The 17,069-nt window shown below is 40.1% G+C and overlaps 1 protein-coding gene and 1 long non-coding RNA gene across 3 annotated transcripts in view; both read left to right on the top strand.

Annotated features, from left to right (window-relative positions):
* Positions 1-1,566: 1,566 nt before the first annotated feature.
* On the top strand, positions 1,567-12,429 carry LOC111861226. Of its 2 annotated transcripts, none has more exons than XR_002842197.1 (3): positions 1,567-1,629; positions 7,651-7,789; positions 9,797-12,429. It is a non-coding gene; the product is annotated as an uncharacterized LOC111861226 (long non-coding RNA). The 2 variants fall into 2 exon arrangements; XR_002842198.2 differs by lacking the exon at positions 1,567-1,629 and adding an exon at positions 6,102-6,974.
* Positions 12,430-14,317: 1,888 nt separating this feature from the next.
* LOC111861225 (ubiquitin carboxyl-terminal hydrolase calypso) overlaps positions 14,318-17,069 on the top strand; it is a 41,372-nt gene continuing 38,620 nt past the window's right edge. Inside the window, exons 1-2 of the mRNA XM_023845621.2 lie at positions 14,318-14,637; positions 15,889-16,103. Of these exons, the coding sequence (XP_023701389.1) occupies positions 14,580-14,637; positions 15,889-16,103 (273 nt within the window). The 5' untranslated portion in view covers positions 14,318-14,579. The remainder of the gene's footprint in view (positions 14,638-15,888; positions 16,104-17,069) is intronic.

Genomic DNA, 17,069 nt, shown 5'->3' with positions numbered 1-17,069 from the left:
TTGTTGAGTGGATACCTTTCATATAAAGTATATATATGTCCTTGAGATATGTCGAAAACAATAATAGAGTTAAAAATGGGCACCTTTGGAAGAGAGAAAATTTGCTGAACTTGTGGAAATTGTAAGAGTAAATCAAGATAATTGTGATATGATGCACTTGAGAGTGTTTTGAAATATCAGTATTTCGGAAAAATGCATTTACGTCCACTATAAATATCGTAGCATATTCCAGGTTTCATAGATTATGTAGAGAGTTTAAGATAGAATTATATTCAAGAGTTTATGACGTGAGAAATTTCGGAAATAAAATGTCCCGTATAAATATATAATGTTTTACTACACTCTCAGAGGAATTCAGTCGTAAGATATTGCCGACGGCCAAACCGTGCTTAACTGATCATAACGATGCGCAGAATTCGTTTGCGGACACCTATGATAATGGACAATCACAACCTAACATTAGCACAAATTACCGAACTTGGCCCCCTCCAAGGTACAGATGGATGCGCAGTAGTCTACTGCACTAACCTGACCTATCCTAACCTAACATAATTTAACATCAGCGATCGAAGGGCCAGTCCCCTGGTTTACAGTTGCGTGCGCAGTAGTTTATCGCGCACACCTAAGAGTAACGTCGTTAATGAAGCTGCTATTTAACCGAACGTAATATAGGACTGCCGTAACGTGGAACATAAGTCGAAATATGACGCTACGTAAAAAATCGATCGTTTTAACTGTTTTCCACCCATAATATAAATTTCTCTTGTTATATTTCGAGGTTATATTGCTACGTGATAGCTTAGATTGTGTCGAGAACGCAGCTCCCACCTCAAGAGTTTGCGTATCCCCCACGGTAATATAGAGCGTGTTTATAGTGGTATAGTATCTTGGCGCCCCCCAAAAGACACAGATGGAAGTGCAATAGTCTACTGCGCAAACCTAACTTAACCTAACCTAACGTAACGTAACTCAAGCCAGCTCAACCCAATCTAACCTAACCTAACAGCAGCGAATATTACCCCTGAGTTGTAGGTGGGTGCGCAGTAGTTCATTGCGCACACGTAGGAGTGACGTAATTTACTAAGCTGTTATTTAACGGAACGTAATATAGGACTGTCGTAACATGGAATATACATCGAAATATGGCGTTATTTATAAAATTGAGCGTCTTTATAGTTTTTCCACCCATAATATCAATCTGTGCTCTTATATTCCGAGGTCATTTAAGTACGTGGTAGATTAGATTGTGTCGGAAACGCCGCTCCCACTTCACGAGTTTACACATGCCGGACCGAGATAAAAATGATTACTGAATATCAGATATTATGGCATTATGCTGCCCTCCAGTGACAACGTTATGACGAAAGATCTTTATTATCCGCGAAATCGTTCCCTTCTTTCTCGTGGATGGATACGTGACCAATTCAGCGATTGTTTGGAATTTATTTCGCCCGAATTTCCCTTCGTGTATAGGAAGTAAAATAATATTATAGACGAAAATGCGTAAGAAATATGTTGAAAAATTACCTTCCTGTAATCGAACTGATAATGGAATATTTTTGTTTCAGTCATGTTAAGGGGTTGGCTGCCCTGTCAGTGTGACGTAAATATCCGATGCAGGAAATGAAGGTACGTTTCTTTTCTTGTATGACGAGGTGTTTATAAATAATAAGAGGGTGTTATATGTATGTTTATATACATATATGTACAAGTTGTGATTAATTATCTCCCTGAAAGTATGTCTTAAAAGGTTCAGTGAAATAGTGCAAATGGTAGGCTTTAATTTGTGTATTATCCTGGACCGTGTGATGGCGCATGCACGAAATTTTACTAACGTGTGTTTACTCTGTTCCACAACGAAATCGAAGTGTTTTCCCTCTGAAACCCGAATGTGAAGTACGTGTATGAGTGAAGGAAGAATACACCATAACGTACACTTATTGATTTAAGAAAAGTAAGTGCATGTAAGAAGAGTGGGTGTGTAGTGAAAGACAATGTGTCATTTGGTTATTCTTGCACTATTATTAATAATCTCGTTTGAAGTATGTACAGTGATTTGCACGAAATGTGTTTTAGTGATCATATGTATAGAGAGTGAATTAGGTTTTATAGATGCATATGTGGTATGATAGAAAACAAGTTGTTGTTTTGGTATGTAGCCTCTGAACACTACACGTGTGAGGAGGTTATTTGTGAGAATGATATACTTTTGTTTTGCATTCGTAAAAGTACTGGTAAGAAGAGGGTACAAAGTGAATTTCTAGTTCCCATTGAAGAAGTTATTGTTTGAGCTCAGACGTTAGTTCTGTGTGACAGGGTAGTGTGTATAATGTATGTTGTATTGGCCAGAATAATTTCGAGTGTAAAGTGAAGTTTAAATTCTCTAGTGTGACGTTATATTTTTGTGTGTAATATATACAGTGATGTGTTGTGAGGTTTGGTAGTGTTTTCAAGACTGTTAAGATTTCCATTCGCCCACAATGGATTGAATAGCTTCTCATGGTATATACATATTGTAACGTGTTTCTGCTTATTGATCCCAGTTCTGACACCAGTGTTACGTGTTCGTTATTGAATGCGCCGTAGAGATCGTTAACTGGTTTATTCAACAACCTACAAGTAACGGCTACAATTATTTATCACACAGTTGCGGGGTTTCACACTTTATAACCCTAATCGCATTAATCTGTTCACACTGTTGCGGGGTTTCACGATTTATAACCCTATGCGCAAATCAGTTCAGTCTGCCTTCAGTAGTCTACACCTTTACTGTCGGGGAGCTATGTATCACTGTATCACACACTCCCAGTTACACAATTACACACACGTCCGGTTCTTCTTTCCGCGACGGCGGCTATACTCCAACTATAGTCGGCTGACTGGAGAACTGTTGATAACACACTCGGCGACTGTCACATTACAACTGACTCCCAGCCGCTGGGCGGCTCACTTATATAGCCGCAGTGCTTGCCTGTTGCGTAATTAGTGCCACGTCATCCTGTTAAGTCACCGCTGTTGACTCGCGTTGCATAGCTACGAGGTTGCGGGGGCTCGGCTAACCTCGGCTCCGCTCGTGACGTCACCGCGGGGAGAGTGGCGGTGTGATGACTCGCCTATTACGCGAGCGCTACGTTACCGCTACGTGCCGCTGGGGAGTTAGGAGTCCTTCGTTGCGCAGCATGTCACACTGCTCCCTCCTTAAGGCTGTTCGTCCCGAATAGCCTAACGGTGCATCCCCGTTCCTTTTCTTGGGAGGCTGTTCTTGCAGCATCTCCTGTTTTGGATACTTCTCGCAGCGACTATCATCCGGCCGTTACAACAGCTCCCCTCTTAAGACCTGCTCGTCTCGAGCGGTTTCCTTTCAGCTCGCCGGAAGATCCAGTTGTGTCCCATTCATCCATCACTTTTATTCTATGTCACATTCACTCTCTATGGGGAGGCCGGTTCTTCTACATTACCGGTTCCTCCTATGCTTGAAGCCTTCTTTTTCATTTTGGAGGCGGTCGACACTTCCACCGTGTCCAGTCTTTGTTTATGTCTTCCATGAGAAGTTCCTTATGTCGACGTAACAGCCCTTGATGCGTTGTTTGCACTGACTGACGTCGTCGTTCCTCCTGGTCTTCCAGGCGCTTGCTGGCACGAGACCGTGGCGCCAAGNAGGTGTCCTGTTCGCTGAAGTCGGCTCTTCTTCTTCTGGACGTGCCTCCATTTCTTGGCAGGCCATCGTCACTCCGACCGGTATCACCACGGGAACCTTTTCTTGTTGTGCCGTCGCAGGTATCGTGTCCACTGGGCAGGCCAACGTCTCTTTCTGCCAGGCATTGAAGTAGGCGTCTAATTTCGTCAGCATGCTATTTGTTTTTTCTTGATTGAATTCTAATTTCTCCAGGAAATCTTCTCTGTCTTTTTTTCTATTTGCTTCCGCCTTTTCTTGATGGGTGCGGAACATTTCTTGCATGTGCACGCGGTCGGCATCCGCTCTTACTTGGTTTGCCCTCATCTCTTCTTGATGGGTTTTCGTATCGGCGTCTAATTTGGCCAGGAAATCTCTGTATTTCCTCCTATTGGCCTCCATTTCTTCCTTGTCGGCTTTTCTATTGGCCTCTGCCTTCGCCAGCATTTCGAATATCTGCTGCATCTCCATTTTGTAGCAGTAAAATTGTCTGAGGCGTATTTAAGCTCGTAAAAATTCTGACACCAAATTATCACGTGTCTTGAGTTCGAAGCTCGTTGGTCACATGTGTAAGTTCAAATCCCAAATTATTTGCATGAATAATTCTTGCTTATGACATGGTGGTATTCTAAGTGAAACACATGTTGTCATTGGTGTTATGCTGGCCATCATGTTCAGTGATAGTGTAAAATGAGCACAGTGGTGTGTAGAGTATGTGTTACAGCATGAAGAATGTTGGCAAGTGATTTGTAAGTTAGATGTGTATTTCGGTGTGATAGACAACGGATTGAATTCTTGCCGTCTAATGTTTCAGGCTTACATGTGCTAGCAGGTATTAGAGCATCAGTGAGTTATTTTCTTTCCATCTATTAAACTGCTTACATTGTTTACAGGAAAGCAAGAGTTTTTACAGATGACATTCTTGTAAATGTATTTTATAGCTTAGTGTTGAACATTATAGTGATGGGTTGGTTTTTTATTTTAATGTTTATAAGAAAGTTGAATGATAGTTTGTTAGGTTTAGATCGTAATGAGTGATTTTCCTATGTAATATTTGAGCGCTAGTATTGTGGGGTGGATACCTTTCGCATAAAGTATATGTATATGCTTCACATATGTCGAAAAACATAATAAAGATAATAATGGGAACATTCGAAAAGATAATATTTCGAGAACTGTTGGAAATTGTAAGAGTGACCGAAGATAATTGTGATATCGTGCACTTGAGAGCGTTCTGAAATATCAATATTTTGGAAAAATGCATTTAGGACCATTATAAATATCGTAATATATTCCCGGTTTAATAGATTACGTAGAGAGGTTAGAAGAAAAAATACGCAATAGTTTATAATGTGAGAAAATTCGGGGAAAAAAATGTCAGGCATAAATATATAATGATTTCATACGCTATCAGGGACATTCAATCGTAAGGTATGGCAGACGGCTAAACAGGGCTCAACTGAGCCTAACGATGTGCAGTAGTCCTTCGCGCAGGCTTGTCATAATGTACACTCAGAAACTAATATTAGCGTAAATTACGTAGCTTTGCATCCTCCAAGATACAGATGGATGTGCAGTAGTCTACTGCGCAAACCTAACTTAACCTAACCTAACCCAAGCCAGCTCAACCCAATCTAACCTAGCCTAGCCTAACCTCAGCGAATGGTACCCCTTAGTTACAGGCGGATCCGCAGTATTTGATTGCGCACACCTAAGAGTGACGTCATTTACGAAGCTGCTATTTAACGGAACGTAATATAGGACCGTCGTAACATGGAATATAAACCGAAAAATGACGGTATGTATAAAATTGATCGTGTTGACTGTTTTCCCACCCATAATACCATTCTATGCTGTGATATTCGTAGGTTATATTGCTACGTGATAGCTTAGATTGTGTCGATACGCCGCTCCCACCTCGCGAGTTTGCGCATCCCCCACGGTGATACAAGTGATTACTGAATATCACATATTATGGCATTATGCTGGCCTCCAATGGCATAACTTATGACGAAAAATCTTTATTATCAGTGAAATCGTTCCCTTCTCTCTCGTGAATGGATACGCGACCAATTCAGCGACTGCTTGACATTTGTTTTGCCCGAATTTCCCTTCCTGGATATTAAGTCGAATACTATTATACACGAAAATGTGTAAAGAAATAAGGTGAAAAATTACCGTCCTGTAATCGAACTGATAATGTAATGTTATATTTTTGTGTGTAATATATACAGTGATGTGTAGTGACGTTTTGAAGTGTTTTTAAGAATGTAAGGTTTCCCTTCACCCACAGTGGGTTCAAAAGTTTCCCCTTTTATGTACATATCTTGTTTGCATGAAGAATTCTTGCTTATATCTCGATGGTATGCTAAGTGAAACACATGTTATTGGTGTTATGCTGCCAGTTCTGTTCAATTACAGTGTAAGTTGTGCACAGTGGTTTATAGTGTATATGTTTTAGCATGAAGAATGATGGCATTGGATTTGTAAGTTAGATGTTTATTTTGGTGTGATATACAACGAATTGCATTCTTGCCATCTAATCTTGCAGGCTTACATGTACTAGCAGGTAGTGTACAGCATCATGGAATTATTTTTCTTTTTCCATCTATTGAACTCCTTAGAGAATCACATTGTTTAGAGGAAAGCTCGAGTTGTTACAGCTGACATTCTTGTAATTGTATTTTATAGTTTATCCAAGGCAAATTGAAATTCATTGCATCAAGTAAAATGTTAATTGGAAGCATGAAGGCAATGTAAGTGTCGACGTAGATAAGTTATGATTCCTGAAAATGCGTTTACTTTTCTGTTTACGATCTGATCTTGTGATATATCTTGATGTGTGTGTTAGCTGTGTTCGTGTGTGCGGATGGGTTAATTATGTTTTTTAATCGGTTGATCGAGGTAGAGTGTATTTGATTTTAATTGGACTCTGTGCCAGTGGCCTTGAACAGAATCCACATGTCCACGCATGATATTACAGACGTACGTACGTGTTTTTAAAGTGGGGTAGGTTTATGCTGCACGTCTGTATATTGGTAAGCCTTACAATACGTTTTTACACGATGAAAGCCAAATAAGGTAATCTATAATATATACGACTGTCAACAATACAGAAAGGCTGCTCGGGTTCGTCTGTTGAGTGCTGCAAAAACTGTGTGTGACGGTGGTGTAAGATGCCCATGACAGTGGAGTTGTAAACTCGCCCAACCTAACCTATTAGAAGTCCATGTAAATCAGACACGCTCAGACAAGTGACCCAGAATGCCGGGAGGAAAAAGGAGTGACGTGCAGGAGCAAGGTACTTTGTGATGTTTGAGAGTGAAATTATTTTAAGTTGGTAAATCATAGTAAAATGTGAAAGTTGATAGATAAGAATGGTTGTCTGCGTTATAGAAGTTGAATAGTTGTTAGGAATATGAAAGTATATATCATGCAGTTTTGAATTTGGGGATATTGTGTAAAGTGTGGGAGGTTTGAGGTTTTTGGGAATGTGAAGGTTTATAAGTATTATAAATACTTAAATATGTGAGATATCTTGAAACATAGAATCACTCTTGGACACAGTGATATGATGCACCATTTAAACTAACCGAGCTGTGCCAAAATGTACAGTGAGGCGATGTTTCAACTGAAGAGAATGCCTCGGGTGCAGCCTGACATTACCTGCTCCTTTAAATGAAGAATGTAGCTCTAGTTGATAGCGACAGATAATTGAGAGGTAAGATGAAATGTTATACAATACAGGTTACTTGTTATTACAATATATTGGAACGTTGGTACTGCTTGTTGAGTATAGGGAATTTGTAGGTATAGGCATCGCAATGGACAGATGACCAATCTGCTTATTGGAGGCAGCTTGGAGGCAAGCAGAATGTGTGCGTAATGAGGAGTATTGCCCAATTATTGCTAGCCATCTGCTCATCTTTAATAAGTTCCTGTCAAATCTTTAATGGTGTGCACAATGTGTGTTTCAGTTCATGCGGAAGGAAGGAGTGGATTTGATTCTACATACGTGGTATATGCCTACTTTTCAGGAGAATCCATGTCTTCCAAGATAACGTGATGGGTCTGAATATGTGAATTCCATTTATGTGCTGGCACCATGATCTGCAGGTAAGAATGAAATAACTACTTGTGTTGTACATGACTGGAGACTGAATGTGGTAAATTACGTTTTTAGAAAGACAAAAAGAAAGTACAGTCAAAACCATGTGTTCATCTCTCAGGAAACCAGGGCAGTGTGTGGAAGGGGCATAATTTAACTCCAAGATTATGTGCAGTTCCCTAGACTCCCAGTATTACTTACCGAATGTAAACCAGGCCAGTCTTCAGGAATACTAAGCACTGTGAAGTGTAGAGTTTTGTAAGTTTTAGGTCCTTGGGGAATTTTGAAGAGTTGGATGTGTGCAAAATGTTTCTGACAGCATGATCCTGCAGTTTCTTAGTCATTGATATTATGCCCCAGTTGTTATAACCTCAGGTAACTGAACCAGGCCCTTCCCTGCCCGAATGCACAGTCATGTGAATCATGAACACAATGTGACAGGGTTTGTCTCCACCATGCTATATTAGGTTAGTGTAGGAAAATAAAAGTTACATTGGTGTGGGCTTCTGTGGCATAGTATTCGTACCATGTAAACGAATTTCCCTTGAATCCACTGGTACTAATTGTACAAGTAGTATTATTTTTTTTCCCTGTTAGTGAAACAAGTCGTGTTTCTTGTATTGTCCCTCATTTCGGAGGGTGATGACAGTTACAAGTAGTGTGTAGAGTTTGACTGGATTTCTTTTGACTTCATTGAGTTTGATGTTGGTTATGTACAGCAGATTATTCTAGTGAGAAGAACAAAGTAAGTATTCAGTGGCAGGTTGAGATGTGAGGTTAACTGGAGTATGGTGGACCGATTACCCTCTTCTTGATTAATGTTTATGAACCTTGTCATTGAGCATCTTATCATCCCACAACTGTGCATAAGTAATGATGAAATTTAATTTAATGGAATGAATTTAGACATCAGACATTAATATTGTCCCTTGATATTACTGGAAATGCATTCTTAACATTGCCTAGTATTTCCATTGTGTTCTACCAGTGTGAAGATTATATTGCTCTTAATGATTATGTGTGCTTGTACATAACATCTGTGAATGTAGTTGTCCTCAGTTTTTCTTTATATTAGAGACCTGTTTACTGCTTATCATGGTCCTAAACCTTAGCGAAGACATTAAGTGACTGATTGAATGTTAAGAAGCAGTGCTGTAGCAGCAGAATGTGAAGGTTGAAACTCACAGTCACGGAGTTCTTCATTGGATGTGATGTATAGCCAGTTGAATCGACCTGTGATCCAGATATCTGCTTATTAATACTTCCTGCTTTAATGTTATTCTGCCATGAGGTGTTCCATCTTGCAAGGATCCACTTTCCAGGAGGTTTCTCCACAGAAAATTTAGTATGAATGTTATGTGCCCTGTAATACTTCCTACTTGTGAGGCTGCAAAAGTGTCAGAAATTCTGGGTGATATATTTATAGTTAGATCAGTGTCCTTAATTGCTGAGATGTGATCCTTCTTAGGTTTAAATATATTCCTGATAATTTTGTTTGTCTTGTGATGAGTAGGTAACAAATATATGACACCATGGGGTTAGGTGTGATGAATGTAAAGTAAAAAAAAGTAAAGCTATCCCTGTACCAGGCCGTGAAGGCCTATAGGGTTGTGAGACGTTGAGGGTCTCACATTATCAAGACAATCGGCTCAAAGATGGCGGTAAGGTTGCCAGCCTTACGCGCCAGCCGCGCTTTACTGCCCAGGAAAATTATTTAATTAATTCCTTGAGAAATATTAATGTCTGTGAACCAAGTTAGAATGGTTTCTGTTATGGAGCATGGTGATTTCTTACTGTCAGCTTCGGGTGTTTGAGTTGCATTGCACATAATTCTTTTAATCATAAGAGCTCTAAGGACCGTATTAGAGAAGTCGAAGTAGTAGTTGTCTAGTATCCAGCGCTGTGGTGAATGAATCACAGAGGCAGTGTGTTGTAAAGTAATGTGTGTTATCTCCCAATGCGAAGAATTATGGTAATCTACCATGTAAGGAAGCATTTTTCTTTTGTTCATTCAGGAGGGTGTTGCAGTGAATACATGGCAACAGCTGGGTTTAGACAAACCCTTTGAGAGTTTAAATGGTGGAACCGCTGTTGACACTGGGAAAACACTGTGTTGCCCACTAAGGGATAACAGTCCACAATATAGAGCACTGGAAAGAGGCAAGTATGGAGGTAAACAGTTGAATCTTCCTCAAGGATGGTAAACCCGCCTTTCATCCTCCTCCTTCACAGAATGGGTGGCTAGTAGACATTACTGCTGCCCAACAGGTGTGGAGGACATTGAAATAGGCGGGTTTTCAGTACCTTCACACCCAAAACCTGACTCAAGATCCTCTGGAGAACACATTTGGGGCTATTCGTTTGTACTGTGGTTCGAACAATAATCCAACTATGGGACAGTTTGTAGATGCCCTGAAGACTAGCATCATCATTGGCCTTGCTTTTAGAGGTCTGGATGAAACTAGTTGTGAGGATGATGGTGCTGCTCTAACTACAGTCATTCAGGGCGCCGGATGCTGCTTCACGAAATCCTTCCACAACTCATGACAAGGAAACCCCTGCTGGTGTGCCTGAGAGTTTCCATGTTGCTGAGCAAGTACAGATGGACTTGAGTCCTGCAGTATATGCTAGTGACAGGGAAGTGTTCTCATTAGTCTACGTCAGTAGTTCCATTGCCAGAAAGGTGCTTCTTGGCATCAACTGTGATGCAGACAAGACATGCTTAACATATGAAATGCTGCTATCAGCCAATGTCTTCATATATTTCAAGAAGTACACTGATACAGAACAGTCTCTCACCTGTCCTTCTGAGAAGTGGTTTGGAAACTGTTGGTACTGCTATAGCTCTGATGGAGTCTATGATGTCAGAGGTGGCCCACTTGAATTCAGTGGAGCAGCATATCAGAGCTGCCATTGAGAGCACCATTGACTTCGAGTGGATTAGGTGTACTGGCTATTTACTTCACTACCAATGAAGAGTAGATGGTATTGTGAGATGTCTCACAAGAATATACATTCCTTGATGATGTAAGCGAAGAAACAGATTAATGCCTGATGCAGCCAGTGGAGGGCCACAGAGAGGAAGACTGAGATACTGACACATCAGTAAGTCATTAGGAAAGTAATGGTTCTTCATTCTTGCCTTGTAACGTCCTGCCCATACCATCCCTGGAAATTGACAGAGAGCGGTTATGGAATTACTGGAAGAATATGTGTGCCAACTAGTCACATGAGCATCATTAGATGTTTCATAAGTTGGAGAAAGTAACCCTGGTGACAAGTAGTTTTATTACAGCAACAGAAAATACTGTGCATTCACATGATAACATTTTCATCCACAATTGGCTTATATACAAAAAAAACTATTCTCAACTTGAGCTCCATCTCTTCCCTGCTTTGCGAATATTTCCTTTGTTGCAGTATATTAGAACTTCACTGGGTCAGAGCTCATTCTGCCCCTTACCTTCAAGTAATTGTATTTCAATTGAGAATTCTATGGGAAATTGTTTTCTGACACACATGGTTCTTCTTTATGTGTAGGTAAGAATGAAATGGCATTACTTTACAATTGTCATGGAATGTTCAGGTTATCTGCTTCAGCAGGTAACACTGAGAAGCAGGATCAGTATCAGGATTCAATGTGGGTAGGACGTTTTGTATAATTTACTTACCTATTTTGTTTTTGGTATATTCTGTTTTATTATTATGGGTGCATTCCTTCTAATAATTTATTTAACTATTTTAATATTTTTGTTATTATTCTGTTTTATCGTTATTGTGGGTGTGTTCCTTCTTATTTTTCTCCATATTACTCTGCCAAGTACTGAACTGGTGAACATGAATATAAGATTTCCAATAATCATTGCATTTCCTTAAGACATGTTATTAATTTTGCCACATAATCCTGTCCAGTACTGTAATGGAAGATGAATATCAGATATACAGTATTCTGGAAGTTATTATAAAAGGCTAATTAATTCCATCCAGTGTAACTGATGTCACTGATGTCCAGTCACACTGGACAGAATTAATTAACCTTTTATAATATTGTTAGTGTGACGGACCAGGATGAAACAAATCAAAATTGTGTAAGATATGTTATTAAATTTGCAATTTTATCTTGTCCAGTACTGAAGTGGAAGATGAATATCAGATTTCCAGTATCCCGTAAGATATGTTATTAATTTTTCCATATAATCTTGTGCATTACTGAAATGAAAGATGAATATAAGATTGCCAGTATTCTATAAGGTATGTTATTATATTTGCCAATTATTCTTGTCCAGTACTGTAATGGAAGATGAATATCAGATTTCCAGTATTCTATAAGATATTGTGACATGTTGCGCAATGGAGGACACCCCCTCCCTACCCAGCAGTGACGTGGCGGTTGAGTCAGCGCTCCGCCCCTCCCTCCGCACTGTGACGTGGCCCGCAACGCCTCTGTCGACACGGTGTCAGGCAACAGCGGTACTCATTATGTAGCAGGGAAACACTGCGACTATATAAGGGAACTACACAGCCGCCGAAGGCAGTTAGAAGTGTATCAGCCGCCGAAGTGTGTTCTCAAGTCAGCAGTGAACGAGTTAAAAGAGTACCAGCCACCGAAGTGAACCGTGCAACGGTTCTTCTCTGCGAAGTTCCTTGGAGTCCCNACGCCAGGTTGCGAGCCGTTCCTCTTTCTTTCCGCTTAAAGTCTTAGCTGACATCAGGTCAGCTGACCTTGTTCCCCCCCCCTCCTGGAAGCAATGCGAGGTTTCTTGGTTACGCTGAATGAATGCGTCGTTCTCTCTTCCCGATACCTCCGGTCAGGTAACTTCGCTGCTTCTAAATTCTGTGTTTAGGTTGAATTGAGTTTGTGAAATTTCGTTTCGGCCCTTGCAGTATCCGAAGGGGGAAGAGTGCCCTCGCGACGTGATCGAGGTTGTATCAAGTCGCGAGGTTAAGCTTGTGTTCGTAAATTTGGAAACGCCAGTAAGTGACTTACTGTTGTATTTGGTTTCCTTTTCATCACGACGCCGTGTGGCGTAAGTAAATGGATTTGTTTGAAGTTTGAGTTGGCTTGAATAGCCGGTCGCCCTTCAGGCGTGTCAGTACGAGTGTATATTTCTTTGTACCCTTAAGGCTCGCCAGAGTACAGTCTTTTCCTAGTAAAATTGATCAATGCCATGAGGCGTGCCTATGCTTGCGTCTGTGCGCTTAGCCACAGAGTAATTCTGTATAAACGGTTGATTATGTTTTGACCAGTGCCTGCCCATCAGGCAGAGTACACCTGTATACTTTTGTTATCAATATACACATTTATTTATATGTTGGAAACGCCAGTCGTATTTGTGTATACTTGGGTTGTGTGTGTTCCCTACTAGTTCAGACTAGCAGATCTGTCCAGCTTGGCCCATAGTGCCGACAGTGGTTTTCCTCTCCCGAGATCCCCTACTCGACCTTGGGGAGGCATAGTGCATCACGTACAAGCAAGTTGTCTTATGAGCCTGTCCCTTACCCATATTGAGCAGGAGTTCACGGGTCTAAGTGGGTAGGAGAACGGGGTTCTTGACCCACAGGGTCAAGGGACTCGACGGCTCAGAAGTGAGTTCTCAAGTCAGCAGTTTCCAATATTCTGTAAGATATATAATAATTTGCCATATAATCCTCTGCATTACTGAAATGAAAGATGAATATCAGATTTCCAGTATTCTGTAAGATATGTTACTCTATCCCAAATATATTTCAATATTCATTGTAATTCTGTAAGATATGTTGTAATTTTGCCATATAATCCTGTCCAGTACCGAATGTCATTCTAATGAAAGTAATAATAAATGGAAACGTCAGTATTACTGCTTGCTATATATGACCTATAATGCTTTAATGTAACCAAAATCTATGTTCTGTATGTATCTATGTTCTTTCAAGTGTAAGTTGTTACCAAAGGTGTGAGGTTAAATAGAAGTATGTGTGATGGAAACAGAATTTTCTTTCAAGTTCTCCACCTTCAGCTTACCTAAACACAAGTATTCTGTGTATGTTATAGTTCACAATGTCCAATGCATTTGTTGTAAGATGATGTTGGATTGATATGAATGAAATGTTATGAATTTGCAGGCACTGGTGAGAAACTTTCTGATTTTGCAACCTGACCCCTTGTGCTGCAGAGGTTCCTACTACGTTGTGTTTTTTTCCTCTTTTTTTGAACTGGGTTCAGTATCACTTCACTCATAACCTTGGGAACGGATATGAGTGAAGTGATATTGAACCCAGTTGAGAAAAAGAAAATGGAGTAAGAACCTCTGCAGTACAAGAGATGTGGTTGCAAAATTATCTATTGGTATTCATGTGAACTGTTGGTTCCGAAGGGGTAGGGTGGGGAGGACGCATAGGATGGTATGGTAGCATTCTATTTTATCGATCACGGTGCCGCTGCTGGTGGCTATTTCTCATTTAGTCAAGGTACGTCTGCGTAGAGATGGCAGCAGTAATGACACGTGACGTCACCGAGGCTATGTTGCCCGCCATTAACGAAAAGTGTCCGGGGGGGTTTAGTCGGTAGACAGCTGCGGCCGTTGCTGTACCGACTGAGCTGCCCCGGCTCCCTTGTCATCAAATACGGATTTCCATTTGAAATGACATCTGGCGGATGAGGATGCAAGAAGATTATGGCAAGAAAGTGACGTTTCTGTTTAAATTCTGCTTTCTCGGCATACTTCTACTGATATTGACACAACGATACTGACCGATACTGACGGTAACATATTTATAAAGATATATGTGGCCTAGTTCATTGCTGTGAAGGTAACCGGGATGCCAGTTGATATAAACAGACTGACAGAAGGATGGCTCGAACTGGAAAGTGACCCAGGTACGTTGTAACGGTTATGGAGTTATATAATTTTAGTGTTATTTCCCCAAACATATTCCTTGTATGTGTATTTGGAGAGATGCGATGTTTTCCGTGAGATTCTTACGTTATCTAACATAATAATAGTGCACGAAAGGAGTTTTGAACCCGTGATTCTTTGTTCATAGCTTGTATTTGAGTAGAGGCGTTTATGTAAACGTAGAACAGTTATTATATCGTTTTATTATGTGAAGACATATAACACAATTGTCATATTGCATTTTTTATTCCAACAGTAATTTACAGTCTCCATTTTCAACATATGACCGTATTTGGAGTAAAGTCCTATATAGGAATGGTAAACATGTTTACTTTGAAGGGGTACTGCTATTTTTGGGAATGATGTGCTTAAGTAGAACCATATGACACTATTGTATAGGGTGTAAGACATAACATATTCAAGTCAGTTATAGTTTACATGTTATAGAAATGAACTTCTGATGTCACGTGTGGGCTTGTATTTCAGATATTTTGTTCATTTATTATGTATGGTTTATTTTATGATGCTGTCATTAGTGATGAGTTGTAGGATAATTATTGAGTAAGGAGTTAGAAAGACATGGAAGGAAGAAGAGGCTTAATTTAAAATACTACACTGGCATTTGCATAGAAGAACTGAGGAAAATCATGAACCTAAGTATGAAGTAGGATCACTTGATGTGAGAGTGTATACACAAACACACACACATATACACATGCACACAATACAGTCTTCAGTTCAGCTTCACTGGTAATTGGTTGAAACACCACTTATTCAGTGATATGTTTCAGCCATGCTATAGATGAAATATACTCATAGTAAACAGACTGATGCTTCAATACAACAGATCCAAAAGAACAGGCCGTGCAAAGAATGTTCACAGCAGGTAGTTGATCAAAGAGTAGATTTTCTTTGGAGTTACCATTTTTTGTTGTACATGCGAAGTATATGGAGAAAGCAGGAAAGTAAATATTAGTGGGAAGTTCATAGAAAAAAAATTTTACTTTCAACACAATTAGTTGCTGTAGATGAATAGCATTTCAGTTCTCTCAAGAAGTTGGTTCTGATGATGCAGATTTTGTTAATCTTACTCAAGATTGGTTCAGTTGCCAGTTCTTGTTTCTGCTATACTGGAATTTTGAGTTTGACAGTACCAGGGTGTTAATAAATTTGTTAGGATGTAATAATATTGTTTGTATAAAATATAAACATGAAAGTTGCATATCTTTCAGGATTATTTACACTGCTGCTGGAAGATTTTGGAGTGAAAGGTGTACAGGTGGAAGAAATTTATGATCTCCAAAAGTCTCTTGAAGGTCCAGTGTATGGGTTCATTTTTTTGTTCCGCTGGATTGAGGAAAGACGTTCTCGAAGGAAGATTGTGGACCAGAGTGAAAGTTTTGTTAAGGATGAAGAGGTTGTCAATAATATATTTTTTGCTCAACAGGTAATTTTCCCAGTGTATGTTGTTGTTTTGTACTTGATATTAATGTTGATGAACATGTTGTAGTACTTATCACCAGCTTCAGTGAATATGTGTGTTTGGCTGTGCCAGCCTTATACAGTTACATAGGTCGTACCGAAAGTCATGAGCAACTTCTTTTGCATGCAACCTGGGAACAGCAGATGAGAGAGAGTATGGTGGTAGGTGGAACCAGCTGTTGTGTTAACCTTGAGTGTCTTGTGACGTCAATAGCTTGCATCACGTGACCAGTATCACTCCTAACAAAATGGCCAACAACGAAATGTCATTTTGCCAGTGTGCTGTCATCGAATTTCTTGTGAAACAGGAAATCCCTGCTGCAGAAATTCACCAGAGACTTCAGTGTGCTTATGGAAGTGTGTGCATGGGTGCGAGCAGTGTTCGAAGATGGGTGAAACATTTTAAAGATGGGAACACCAGCATCAAAGATGAGCCTCAGAGTGGTCGTCCTCAAACAGCCTCAACTGAACGCAACAAGGAAAGAATAAATGAGATCATTCAAGATGACAGGCATGTGACTGTGGACACAATAGCCCAGAAACTTGGAATAGGGCACAGTGCAGTACAGGAGATGATTGAAAGTTATATTTTAGCGTCCTGTTGCACTGATTTAAGTCCATGAAGGAGATAAATGAGTGTATGCACTGCAAGACGGATTAAATAAATCATGGATGATTGAAAGCTTGGGCTATAGGAAAGTTTGTGTTCATTGTGTCCCACGGTTATTGACCGAAGACCACAAAGGTCAGCGAAACACCATCACCTCAGAACTGCTGCAGAGATATTTACACGAAGGCGATGATTTTTTGCTCTGTATTGTGACAGGTGACAAAAGCTGGTTTCACCATTTCGAGCCTGAAACGAAATGGCAGAGTATGGAATGGCACCATTTGCAATCTCCATCAAAAAAGAAGGCAAAGACAGTGCCAT

This window comes from Cryptotermes secundus, unplaced genomic scaffold (assembly GCF_002891405.2).
Source record: "Cryptotermes secundus unplaced genomic scaffold, Csec_1.0 scaffold2310, whole genome shotgun sequence".
In the NCBI taxonomy this organism is placed as follows: Eukaryota; Metazoa; Arthropoda; class Insecta; order Blattodea; family Kalotermitidae; genus Cryptotermes; species Cryptotermes secundus.
Note: the sequence above shows the minus strand (reverse complement) of the source record. Positions and strands in the feature narration are given on the sequence as shown.